This window comes from Sus scrofa, chromosome 1 (assembly GCF_000003025.6).
Source record: "Sus scrofa isolate TJ Tabasco breed Duroc chromosome 1, Sscrofa11.1, whole genome shotgun sequence".
NCBI classification, from domain to species: domain Eukaryota; kingdom Metazoa; phylum Chordata; class Mammalia; order Artiodactyla; family Suidae; genus Sus; species Sus scrofa.
In genome coordinates, this window is record NC_010443.5 from 267726676 (window position 1) to 267740023 (window position 13348).

The 13348-nt window shown below is 54.7% G+C and overlaps 2 protein-coding genes and 1 long non-coding RNA gene across 27 annotated transcripts in view; 1 reads left to right on the forward strand and 2 right to left on the reverse strand.

Annotated features, from left to right (window-relative positions):
* Positions 1-13348, forward strand: part of RALGPS1 (Ral GEF with PH domain and SH3 binding motif 1) — a 333379-nt gene that overhangs the window by 289610 nt on the left and 30421 nt on the right. The window lies entirely within an intron of this gene.
* Positions 1880-6655, reverse strand: LOC102168098 (collagen alpha-1(III) chain-like). 5 transcript variants are annotated; one of them, XM_013993865.2, is made up of 3 exons: positions 6294-6655; positions 4965-5341; positions 1880-2184 (listed from the first exon to the last, which is right to left on the reverse strand). In XM_013993865.2, the coding sequence occupies exons 1-3, from the start codon at positions 6380-6382 to the stop codon at positions 1922-1924; spliced, it is 729 nt and encodes a 242-aa protein (XP_013849319.1). In that variant the 5' UTR covers positions 6383-6655; the 3' UTR covers positions 1880-1921. The 5 variants fall into 5 exon arrangements, with proteins under 5 accessions (XP_013849319.1, XP_013849320.1, XP_020924856.1 ...); XM_013993866.2 differs by having other exon boundaries at positions 6199-6655; XM_021069197.1 differs by having other exon boundaries at positions 1880-5341; positions 6466-6655.
* LOC110256267 lies at positions 6671-8586 on the reverse strand. The gene is made up of 2 exons (XR_002337629.1): positions 8189-8586; positions 6671-6860 (listed from the first exon to the last, which is right to left on the reverse strand). It is a non-coding gene; the product is annotated as an uncharacterized LOC110256267 (long non-coding RNA).

Sequence of the window (13348 nt, forward strand, 5' to 3'; positions counted from 1 at the left end):
GGAAGGAAGAAGGTCACAACTCCGGCAGTTGCTGAGCGACAGAGGACAGTCAGCTTGGCAGGAGCTGCGGAAGCGGAGGGTGAAGCGGAGGGAGGGAGAAGAGGTGCCCGGGCCCCTCTCGCCTCTGCCCTCCCTCCCCACCCACCGCCCGAGCCTCCCATCGGCCAAAGCCGATTGGAAGCCTAGGGTGAGGAGCTTCTCGGGGAGTGGGCCTCCCAAGGGCTCCAAGCTGGGCACAGAGCGCATCCAAAGGGTGGGCAGAACACCCTGTGTACCTGCCAAGCCTCAGTTTCTTCATCCATAAAATGGGCACAATAACACCTCCACAGGGGGGGTGTGTGAGAATTTATTGAGATCGCGTGTGTAGAAGGCTTAGCAGGTGCCCAGCACGTACAGCACCCTCATCGAGGGTGATGGCATCAGGATGACAGTATCATTTGTCATACTGACCATGTTATGATTCTGCCTCTGTCACCAAATCATTCTTCCGGTTTTAGCAAAACATCACTGCTTCAGGGAAGCCTCTCCTCCCCCGGGGTCAGCCTCCCTGTTACAGCAGCAGGGGTCGGGCTGTGGCCCCAGGGTAGCACGTTGACTGCCCGCACGCCCTGATGGCAGAGTTGAGGTTGGGACAAAGATGCTGGGCCTGCAACGCCCAGAACTTCACCCCTGGCCTTTCATAGAGTTTGCCCCCTGGCCTCACAGCCTCTTGCCGCTCAGCGCACGTCCCCTGCGGAAACTGACAGTTATCTGTGCGTCTTTGTCCGGTGTCTGCGTCCCCACCTGAAAGCCTGAAAGTGCCCGGAGCTAAGGACCCAGCCCAGCACCGGTAAAGGCCCGTGGTGGCTGCGCCCGCCCTCCAGCGCCGGCCTCTGGGCTCCCGGCTGGGCCCCGCGGGCACCTGGTTCCCGGAGGCGGCTCCGGAGTGGGCTGACTGCTGACTCCGCACTCCTTCCAGAGAAGTGCTGAGGTCGCATTTTCACACAGCGCACAGGCTCCCGGGAGTGTCTGCCACGGGCTTTCCAAATCCCTGGCCCCAGCCTGGAAGCAGGATGTTAAGGTTTTCATTGATCACCAGAGGCTCAGGGGCGTCTGGAAGGCTTTGGATGCACTCAGCGGTCCCGGCCACCCCCCTCGGCCTCTGGCCGACAGAGGGGACAGGCACGGGGTCCCGTGGAGGGCGGGCCCTGGGGAGCAGCTCCAGGGAAGCCTCCCCCACCCCCGGCAATTAGACCGGCTGCGTGGCAGGAGCCGGACCGGACCCGGGGACAGGAATGTGCCTCTTGCGGTCCCAGGAATGGGAGGAACGCAGCCTCCCTCAGCTCCGCGGGAGGGAGCTGGAGCTTCAGCTCTGGGCCCTTTCCAGCCACAGGCACCCCCACACCTGCCAAGCAAAGGCCCTAAGATGCATTTGTTCACTCGAGGCTTCACCTGCAGACTGTGAGCCAGGCACCCGGTGGAACCAGGCAAAGACCTGCCCTCGTGGGCGTCATGCTTTAGTAGGGGAGGCTGGCAGCGGAAGGCGTGAGGGGCGGGGGACCCACAAGAGCCCTAGGGGGCCAGTGTGAGCTGCGTGACCCCTCTCTGCAGCCGCGTGCACTTTCCCCCAGCTCCCCTGCCCCAGCATGGAAGCTGCTGGCTCTAGTGTCGGGAGCAGCCCTGGTCTTGGGCCTCTGGGACCTTGGTTAGTGTCAGGATGGTCCCCGAGCTGCAGCTGTGCCCTTCATCCCCGTGATGCCCCTGCACCCCTCTCTCCAGCCCTGGGGAGTGGCTGTGCCAGCAGCTCTGTACCAGCAGATGGACAGACTGTGAGAAAGGAAGTGGGGAGCCGTTCTCAGTTTCTGGTCTGGAGAGAAAAAAGGCCAGGAATGCCACGTGCTCCATTTTCCCCATGTATGTAATGTTTAGTTTATATAATGAACTAATATTTTCCTGGAGAGCAAAAATCATAAAGAACGTTGACCCCAAGAGAGGGCAAGTGATGTTTGTATGTGCCCTGGAACCGGTGAAGACATTTCCAGAGCGCGTCCGCCCCCGCCTCCACGCGCTGAACCAACTGGCAGGTTTTCTCTGAAGGGTCCTTGGCAGCAAAGCAAGTCCATGGAAAAATCTCGCCTGGGCCGCAGGTTTCTGCACCTTCGGGACTGCTCTCGACACACCTTTCCGTCTTCCTTGTTTTATTGCCTGTGGGTAAAAGCCCAGCTTCAGAGTCTGGCAGACCTGAGTTCAAGGCCCAGCTCCAGCACGTCCCAGCTGTGGGACCTTGGGCGATTGGCGTGATCCCGCCGAGCCTCAGTTTTCTTATTGGTGAAATGGGAAGAGGAAGAAATACCTCACATAGACCTACTTCGCAGGGCGGAGGCTGGGCCTGGCAGGCGCTCCCACTCAGGAACATTAGCTCCAGGCGCTGACGCTGTGCAATGGAGGGACTCCGACGCAGCCAACAGAGCTCTGGATGGGGGGCTCAGAGGGCCCTCACCTCAGCTCCAGGTCACCACGCACCAGCCGTGCCAGCCACTGCAGCCACATAACCAGCCACCCCAGGAGCCAGTAGCACAAAGCGACCATTTTACTGTATGCATTGATTTGAGGGCCAGGAATTTGGACAGGGCACAGCTGGGTGGCCGGCCTGTCTCTGCTCCGCAACAACTGAGGCCTCAACTGGAAAGATTTGACGGCCGAGAGGGACTTGATCCTGGGGCCGGAACCACCTAGACGTGCTTGGTGCTGGGTGGCAGCTGGGGCAGAACAGAAGCGAACCTGTGGCCTCCATGTGGCCTGGATTTCCCTGCCACATGACGGCCTCGGGGCCATCAAACTCCTACATGGCCTTCCTTCCCCTGAGAGGATGTCCCCAGGGCATCAGGGCATCTCCATGACCCGCCTCGGAAGACACATAGCCTCGCTTGTGCCACACTCTGCAGGCCAAGGCCTCCCCAGACCCAGGGAGAGGGGAGGTTGACCAGCCCCTCAACAGGAGTGTCAGAGAATTTATGGGCCTGTGTCAAAACCTACCGCACCAGCTGGTTGATGGTCGGGAAACAGAGGTGCAAAGATAGTGGTAATACCAGCAATGGCAGCTAACACGGATTGAGTGTGTACGCTCGGCCAGGCGCTGCTTGGAGCTGTGCCATGTTTGGCCTGGTGAGCCTCACACCTACTCTGCGGGGCCGGGGGTGATACATCCCGTCCTACAGGTGAAGGAGCTGGGGTACCTGCCCCCCTCATCTCATGCCTAGAAGAAGGGGCACAGCCAGTTGCTGAACCCCAGGGTCCGGACCAGTTGGCACCTGTATCCAAACTGTGGAAGAAGTGGGATGCACCTGAAGGCCCAGAGTGCCCTGGGCTCTGCCCCATCCTCTGTGCCATGCAGGAAGTGGCTGCCCCAGGAAACAACCTCGACAGAGCCGTGACTTGCCTGCACTCACTCGGAGTCACAGGCTGTCCCAGTGTGGTCCTTGGAAGACTGGTTCTGTGCGGTTCTGGAACTCCAAACCTGATTTGGCGTTCATTCCCCTTCCCTGGCACCCTGCCCCCGGGGCCCGGCTGCCGGTGGTCAGAGAGCAGGGGTGTTGGCCCTCACCCTCTCCAGTGTTCTCCGCCTTCCTTGGCTTGCTGACTGCCAGGTCCAGGTGCCAAGAGTGGTGTGGGCACAGTGCAGATCCAGGTGGCAGTTGATAACACTGATGCTCCCTCTCTGGGCACTTTCATAGGGTTTTTTCCAGATTCCACAGGTCCTTTGACCCGCCACACCTGTCCTGGTACCGTGTGTGCAAGGGCAGCTAAGCCCAGTGTGGCCACCACTGACCTCCATGTTGGCTCCAGGCCTGAGTGGGGCACGGCCAGTCCCCTGGGCCTCCCAGCTGCGGGGGACACGTACCGGGCTCCTCAAGTGGCCCAGAGACCCCCTCGCTGTGGTCAAGGAGAAGAAGAGATCACCCCATGGATGTGGGGAGGGCACCCCCTCTCTACCCTCGTACCTTCTCAGAAAGTACCGGGTCCCTGGGTGAGGGACTCAAGGGCTGGAGAGCTGGGTTTTGCCCATAAACTCTGAGGTTCCCCTCCGCTCTGTCCTGGGAGTCTCCATCTTACATCAAGATCAAGCGCAGGAGCCAAGACTCTAACCTGCTGCCATTTTTCAGAAAGAAATGAACCGGGGCAAACTGATGTGTGAGATAGAGCCTGGCTCACAGTGAGGACCCGGAAGAGCCGCAAGTCTGAGAAACAAAGAGCACGTGTGAATGCGAAAGTCTCCAGCTCTGGGCTGCACCGTGAAAGCTGGCCACACGGTGGCCAGACGGCCACACAGACGGACTTTCAGGGCAGAGGGGCCCGGGGCCCGGAGAGCCGCGAGGTGCTGGCAGACCCACAGAGGACCCCTCTCTGGGAACAGGGCTCTCAGCCCCTGCAGGAAAGCAACCGAGAGCCACGGACCCCCCAGGTCCAGGGTGGAAGGGGGCCCCATGCCCCAGACCCTCAGGGAGGTGCTCTCCACAGCCGGGGTGGCAGGGGTCCCCCTCTTCTCCAGTGACGAAGAGGAGGCTCAGAGCCGAGGAGCCTGGGCAGCAGGCTCCCAGCTCAGCCCCAGCAGAGGCGGGACTGGAACGCAAGTCTTGTGACTCCAGTTGAGTCGTTTCCCTGCAACACAGCTGCCTCCCATTAATCTCCCACGTGCGAGACTTGGAAGGCACCCCGCGAGCGGAGCGGGGCTGCCAGGCTGCTTCAATGGGCAGCGCTGACCCAGGGCAGGGCCGCACGGGTGCTGCTGGAACCCGTGGGAACGAGGCTCCCATCCCAGCCACGTGTCCTCCGCGGCAGAGCCGGCGTCCCTGCAGCCACGGACACCGCGCCGGCCCCCTCGGCACACTGGGCCGGTGCTCCGGCTGCTCACCCAGCCCTGCCCTGGGCCCCAGGACACAGCCTGGGCGTCCGGAGCCAGTGTCAGTGGGGGAGAGGGAACTCACACACGATGCCGTAGCTTCCCGGGACGGGCGCTGTGAAGGCACGGTGCAGGCCGCACGCAACCAGGAGGACGGGGTCGCGGCCCTCTTTATGAGAGCTCGGGGACACGGGTTCTGGGCCCTGCAGTTCAGTGAAAGCCCTCGCTGTCTCATTTAACCGCCGAGGGCAGGAGCAGACCAGCGGTTCTTTCGCTCTGTTTCTCCCTCTTCTCCCAAGAGAAACACCCAGAATGAACAGGTCATGTCTGCGGGGTTCCAGGCTTGTCTGCTGTGGTCCGCATGAGAGAGTAGACGGGGACCATGGCTCCTGGCAGTGTCCCGGCACAGGCTGGCGGTCCAAGGCTGCCTCCAGAGGAGGAACTGACTGCTGAGACCAGGGGCTGCCGAGGTCACAAGAGTACATTGTTACTGAGCCGCCTTCCTCTAAAATTACACAAATCTAAAATGATGCTTTTCTCAAATATTTGTTCTGTTGACCCTAGTTGTATACCACTGGTTCCTTCCTAGCCTTCCTCTTCTTCTCATCCCACAAACACTGGTTTCCCCTCCTGTCTCCGGGCTTCCCTCTTGCACTGAGATTACAACCTGGATTATCTCGTCCGCTCCTGGGGCTCCACAGCCCTGTGCTGACAAGTCCTGCGCACCTGTCCCCAGTCGTCACCTGTTTCCCAAGCGACGCATCCATCTGCCCAGAGGCCACCAGACATCAGTCCCAAACTGAGCTTCTCGTTGGCCCCCCAATCCTGCTCCCTCCTAACTGAAGGGCACCAGCTCCCACTGAGGGTTACCCCAAATCAGCCTCGCGGTCCACACCCCTGCTGGTCTACCCTCTAGACACCTCTGGTTCACATCTCCCCTTCCCAGCCTGCGGTCTTGACCAGAGTGAGCTTTCTAGGGTACAAGTCTCAGCATAATTTGCTCTCCTAGAATCTAAATAAAATAATCTCCTCTCCTAAAGACCTCCGTGTCCTCCCCTCGTTGAACCTCAGGCCCCTCACGCAGCCCTGCAGCCCCAGTCTGGCTCCCAATGTACACACACTCCCCATGCTCAGCTCGTCGCCAGGTTGGCTCTTTGCAGTTTCTGGAGTAGGTCCTGGGCCTGCCGTTTTTGAGGCTTTGCACAAGCTGCTCCTTCCGCCTCTGCCACTGCCTCTGCTGGGACTCCTGCATCAGTCTGGGGGTCACACCCCCCCCAGGGCCCCTCTGACAAGCCTGTGTGCTCAGGTGCACTGCTTACCAGCCCCCTGCCCGGGGAAGCTCCTTAACCTTCCGACCGCACATCCACAGAGTAACGCCGAGATGCCTGGGAGGCAGCGGTACTGTGAAACTTACATCAGATCCTGCGTACTGAGCGTTTTGCACCGTATCTGGCACCTTGTAGGTGCCTGATGAATGTCACCTGTTGCCATTGCCACCATCATTATTGTCGTGGTAGTTACACGATTGGTGTGGTCATGGCTATTATTGTATTTATTTGTTCCTATCAAAGCAGTTATCTGCTTACTTGTCTCTGTCCCCCCTCGACTGTAAACTGCACAGAGACAGAACCCCAGCTGTCTAATTCAGTGTGACTGTGTGGCGTCTGGCCCGGGGTGTTGTTGCAGGAAGGAGGGAGAGCTGCTGTATCATTTCCTCCTCGTGGGGAGGCTGCCAGGCCAGCGCACTGTCCCCGTGTTGAAGATTCAGGCTCAGAAGGGGCCGGGTGACTTGCGCAAGGTCACTCAGCCTGCAGGTGGCAGCGGCCGGTGGGAGCCCAGGCCCGTCTGCCTCTGGGTCCTGTGCTCTCTGCTGTGGCCATTCATCATCCTTACTCCTGTCCACTCCAAAGCCATGGTTCGAAGGCCCTGTGCTCTTTTCTCTTCCAATCAATGAGTGGTCTGTTGGGCAGCATGTTGGTTTCTGGAGAGAAATGTAATGAAAACCAGATTTTTTTCATGATATCTCATTCCCCAGTGACTGTCAGTTCTCATATGTTCCAATAAAACTGCTAAAGAAACAGCCACTTAAAGATTATTCATGGAAAAATTATGCTGAGGAAAAATAGAGCAATCCTCTGAGATAGTCAAGCTGCGTGGTCAGTTTTTCCAGCTGTCCGTGCCATATCAGGCCGGGCAGCGGGGACCACACTCTGTTAAGCCAGGCCAGAGCCCCAGCTCATGAGCACTGCCCCCATCCCTGCCCCTGCCCCGAGACATGGAGAAACACAGCTTGCCAGCTGCCCAGCTCAGAAACCATCCCAGAAGACACGTGTTCCTGACGCTGTCACGTGGTGCCCCCCACCCCCAGGCCTGATGGGGCAGGAACGTGAGGCCTTTCAGTAGCACAGTATCACTTACTGGCAGGGAAGCCACCCCCACCCCTCGGTCCCAGCTGAATGGAAATTCTTCTGCTTCAACGGCAAACCCCGGCTGTTGGTCCACAGAGCAGCATCAGCTTTGACCCTGGGCCCAGGGAGATCCCCGCTTCTGCTGCTTGCAGCCCCTTGAAGGGGCATCTGAGGCCAGGCAGGCCTCCAACACAGCGAGAAGAAGGGGGTGGATCTGGGCCTCCGCCTGGAGGGAGAGTCAAGAGCTGAGCGGAAAGGACCAAGGGTGAGCCCGGAACCAGGGATCCGAGCCAGGACGCGCAACCACATGGAGACAGGTGGGGAGGCAGTGGATCAGGAGTGAGCAGAGGGTGCGGAAGCTCCCGGAAGAGCCTCGGCGCGTCCAGCTCTCATTGCACAAGGGGCGACTGAAGGAACAAGCCCAGCGCCCCACCACCACGTGACTGGAGTGCCTCCGAACATCCTTTTATTTTTATTTTTTAAAAAGCTTTATTGAAGTATAGTTGATTTACCATATTTGAGCGTTCCTTTAACGTGGCTTTGGTAAAAGCATCAGCTGCACAGGAGTCAATGATCTTAGATGTGGAAGTGTTTATACAAGCCTGGTGCACGGTCGGTGCCTAATAGATGTTAGCGTCCTTCACCGTCCCCTCCTCGAGGAGTAGCAGTTGGCCTTTATTCATCACATGTTTCCTGCAGGAAGTGTCTCCTGCTTGTCATGTCAGATCACCTCAGATGGGGCTCCGTGTTCTTCCTTCCTCAGGTCTTCGTTAATGCCTGACCTTTGAACTGTTAGAGCTCCTCCTCCACCCCACGTCCCCCCGACCCCCCGCCACCGCCAGGACAGTGGTGTACCCCTGGGTCCAGGTCCTGTGTGTGATAGAAGCCCTGGCTCCCTTACCTGCAAAACAGGGCTCCGAAGGTCCCCGCCTCCTGGGTGGCAGCCCAGCACCCAGTTCTGGGCACAGAACTTTCAGCTTTCCCCGTTATTCAGGCTGCGACACCACCGGCTCAAGCCACGAGGAGGAGCGAGGCGATTTGACCTTTACAAAATACTTTCTGAACCCAGGGTGGGAGCCAGAGTGACTCAGGCAGTGAGACTGCAATCCTGCGTACATGCGGCTGATAAACAAGGCACACTCTCCCCTCCACATGGATCCATCGATTGAGCAAGACGTGTAAAACCGAAACCAAGCCGATGGCTTCCACGCTTGCCTTGCCCCTCTGCAGCAGCTCCACGAGACATTTCCCCCAGGACAAAACTCGCTCTCATTCCAGCCTTTGGAGCAGAAAGTCTTCACCGACTGCACATCTGAATCCTCTGGAAGGCGCCCCTGTCTCGGTCTCATTTCTCATCCCAAAGAGAGGTTGTCCTCAGACCTGTTCCTCCAACGCCCGGGGAAGGTGCCTCTCCCCAGCCGGGGCCGGGGCAGGGCCGCACACAGAGGTCCGGCATTGGCTCCCCTGTGACCCCATCAGGAGGAGGGGCGATTGCTGGGCAAGGTGGCCCCAGGTGCCCCCTCCATGGATTCACAAGGCCTAGACTTGAACCGGGCTCCATGCCAGCTCCCTGTCCTTGAGGCTTAACCTCCTGAGCTTCTGCTTCTTCCCCATTGGTGAACCAAGGCTGATAACACGGACCTCAGAGGGGCGTCATGGGGGTTACACGTGCGGGCACTGCAGGGCCCGAGGCAGGACACAGATGGCACTCAACTGGGGTGACCAGAGGAGAGTTTCAGAAGGCGGATAAAGAGGAACCCCAGGACGCAGCACAGCACTCCAGGCTAGAGACAGTGGGGCGCTGTAACCACCAAGCCTGCAGGGGTGCAGGGAGGCAGCAGTTACCAAGACCAGAGCACAGGGGGCCCGGAGACTGTGCCTCTCAACAGTGACCATGGGGACGGCAGGCGGGAGCGGTGCCCCAGCCTCACTGTCTTCCCTTCCTCCGTCTCTGGCCAGGGCCCCCATCCTCTGACCTGACCAGGAGCCTGCTGACCTAGGTGCCATGGTACAGCCCCAGTTCATGGCACAGGATGAGGAAAGATGGAGCTGGAGGGCAGAGCCTGGCACAGAGGCATCCACTCAGTTTTAAAGGATGCTCATTTTATCTTTTTTTTTTTTTTTGTCTTTTTCCAGGGTTGCACCCACGGCACATGGAGGTTCCCAGGCTAGGGGTTGAATCGGAGCTGTAGCCGCCAGCCACAGCCACAGCCACAGCAATGCTGGATCCGAGCCGAATCTGCGACCTATACCACAGCTCATGGCAACGCTGGATCCTTAACCCACTGAGCAAGGCCAGGGATCAAACCCACAACCTCATGGTTCCTGGTCAGATTCATTAACCACTGAGCCACGACAAGAACTCCAGGATGCTCATTTTATTTATTTTTTATTCAATGAATTTATCACATCTGTAGTTGAATAATGATTATCACAATCCAATTTCACAGGATTTCCATCCCACAACCCAAGCACATCCCCCCAGCCCCCAAACTGTCTCCTCTGGAGACCAAAAGTTTTTCAATGTCTGTGAGTCAGCATCTGTTCTGCAAGTTACGTCTGTCCTTTTTTCAGGTTCTACATGTCAGTGAAAGCATTTGATGTTGGTGTCTCATTGGATGGCTGACTTCACTTAGCATGATAATTTCTGGGTCCATCCATGTTGCTAAAAATGCCGGTATTTCGTTCCTTTTAATGGCTGAGCAATATTCCATTGTGTATATGGACCACATCTTCTTGATCCACTCCTCTGTCGATGGACATTTAGGTTGTTTCCATGTCTTGACTATTGAAAATAGTGCTGCAATGAACATCGGAGTACATGTGTCTTTGCGAGTCGTGGTTTTCTCTGGATAGATGCCCAGGAGTGGGATTGCTGGATCAAATGGTAGTTCTATGTTTAGTTTTCTGAGGAATCTCCATACTGTTTTCCACAGTGGTTGCACCAATTTACAATCCCACCAACAGTGTACTAGGGTTCCTTTTTCTCCACATCCTCTCCAGCACTTCTTGTTTGTAGACTTTTTGATGATGGCCCTTCTGGCTGGTGTAAGGTGGTACCTCAGAGTGGTTTTGATTTGCATTCCTCTAATAATGAGTGATGTTGAACATCTTTTCATGTGTTTTTTGGCCATCTGTATGTCTTCTTTGGAGAACTGTCTGTTTAGATCTGCCCATTTTTTGATGGGGTTGTTTGGTTTTTTTGGTATGGAGCTGCAGAAGGTGTTTATGAATTTTGGAGATGAATCCCTAGTCAGTTGATTCATTTGCAAAGATTTTTTCCCATTCTGCGGGTTGTCTTTTCGTTTTGTTTAGGGTTTCCTTTGCTGTGCAGAAACTGTTAAGTTTGATTAGGTCCCATTTGTTTATTTTTGTTTTTATTGTCAATACTCTAAGAGGTGGATCTGAGAAGATGTTGCTGTCATTTTTGTCAGAGGGTGTTTGGCCTATGTTTTCCTCTAAGAGTTTTATAGTGTCTGGTCTTGTATCTAGGTCTTTAATCCATTTGGAGTTATTTTTGTGTATGGGTTAGGGAGTGTTCTAATTTCATTCTTTTCCATGTGGCTGTCCAGTTTTGCCAGCACCACTTATTGAACAAGCTGTCTTTTCTCCATTGTATGTTCTTGCCTCCTTTGTCATAGTTGAGTTGGCTGTAGGTGCATGGGTTTAATTCTGGGCTTTCTACAGGGTGCTCATTTTAAATAACGAAATATTTATATAGAGAAAATACCCATTGTACCTCCCACCCAAATTTAACAGAAGTTAACATATTTGCATTATATTTTCTTAATTATTATTAATTAGGATTATTAACTAGAAGTCCCTCTCACTCCATCTATCTTCCCTGTGGATGTATCTACCCTTCTGGTACCATTCTGTGTAATTCCTGTGTAGATTTTTGTATTTTACTGCATGAGTCCCTATGTACAAACATATACACTATTGCTTTGCATGTTTTAAATGGCATCCCGCCATCCACAGAAACGTTCTTTTGCAACTGCTCTTTCCACTCAGCCTATGTTTCTGTGATTTTATCTGTATCGATACCTGTAGATCCAGCTTGCTTTTTTTTTTTTTTTTTTTTTTTTTCCTGTTCTGTAGAATGTGTTGATGCATAGACCGCAGCTCACTTACCCATTTTCCCACGAAGGGGCAGGCCGTTTGTTTCCACAGTGAACGTCCTCACAAACGCGTCCCTGTGCGCCTGTGCCACAGTTCCCTGAGCACCTGTGCCACAGTTCCCTGAGGGCACACGCCCAGAACAGGAACCCCAGGGTCGCAGTGATGCCAGAAAGGCGTGATCTTTACTCAGCATGGCTAATGCCTCCCACATCGTCTGCCCTATTTGACTGAGCCCCAGACTAGCCTTCCTGTCCCTCCATGCCTAGCCCACACTTGATACTGTCAAGCTCATTACTTTCTTCAATCTAATGAAGTGAAACTGTGTCTCATTTCTACTATAATTTGCATTCTCATTATTACCAGTGAGGTAAAGACATCTTTCCTTATGCTTGTTGGTCCCTGGAGTCCTTTCCTCTTTTGTGAATTTCCCATGTGTTTCCTTTGCCCATTTCTCAGGGTGTGGTTTGTCTTTTTCTTACTGATACTTGCAGCTCTCTATGTATCTGAACATGAACCTTATTGGTGACAGATACTGGTCTCTTCTCCCAGACCCCAGGTTGCCTTTCAGCATTGCGTTTGCTGTCTTTTGTTTGTTTTAACGCAGAAATGTTTATTTATTTATTTATTTATTTGTCTTTTTAGGGCTGCACCCGTGGCATATGGAGGTTCCCAGGCTAGGGATCCAATCGGAGCTACAGCTGCCAGCCTACACCACAGCCACAGCTACAGCAATGCAGGATCCGAGCCGCATGTGTGACCTACACCACAGCTTATGGCAATGCCAGATCCTTTAACCTACTGAGCGAAGCTAGGGATCAGACCTGCAACCTCATGGTTCCTAGTCAGGTTCATTTCCGCTGTGCCACAATGGGAACTCCCAGAAATGTTTAACTTTGAATGCAATCAAATTTATTCTTTTTTTCCTTTAGGGTTTATGCCTTTTGTTCCTTTCTTTTCCCCAAGGTCATAAGGATTGTCAGTCTTTTTTTCCCCCCAGTTGTTTTGCATTTTTGCTTTTCACATTTGTGGCGTTAATCCTCTTGTATAATTTGAGGTAGGAGGACTCTCATTTCACCTTTTTCTACATGGAGCCCAATGGTTCTGGCCTCATGTACTGAAAAGACCCGCCCTTCCCACTGACCTGTGGTGCCACCCCCACTGTGAAATTGGTCCAGGCTCTCACTTCTGATTCACTGAACAGTTTCTCTACCCAGTCCCAACACCACACCGTTTGAATCCCTATGGTTTTGTGCTTTGGTCTGATACCTGATAGAGCAAGTCTTGGACTATTCTTAAGATTTGTCCCAGCTATCTTGTCCCTTTGTTCTTCCATCAGGATTTTAAGATCAGCTTTCATGAGCAGGTGCGGCAGGGTCTGACCATCCTGCCGCGGACAGTTTCAAGCAAGGAAATAACATGGTCAGCTCTTCGTTTATCAGACCCTCATGAATCTGTGCGGTGTTCGGAGTTGAGAGGGTTGGACTGGTGGGGACTCAGACCAGTCAGAGCCAAGAGAGACGGGCAGCAAGGGAGTGTGCAAAATCTGGGGGCCTTGGCTGTCGTGTACAGCCTGTGCGAAGAGAACGTGATGGAGGATAATGTGAGAAAAAGACTGTGTGTATACACACACACACAAACACACACACATATCTATGGTGACTGGTCACTTTGCTGTACAGTAGGAACTGACAGACCATTGTAAATCGACTGTAATAGAAAAAATAACTATCTTAAAAAAAAAAAAAAAAGGCAAATCACAGTCTGGGAGAAGCCTTCCAGGCCAGGTGACTGAGCGGCCAGCGATGCCTCCAGCCCAGGCTGGAACTGCAGGAGGCGGGTCCAGGGTCCTCCTTGGCTGAGCTGAACTGTGGTACCTTAGGCAAGTTCGCCTGGAGGTTTCACACCAACAAACAGATATGCAGGTCTCAGCTCAGAGAAG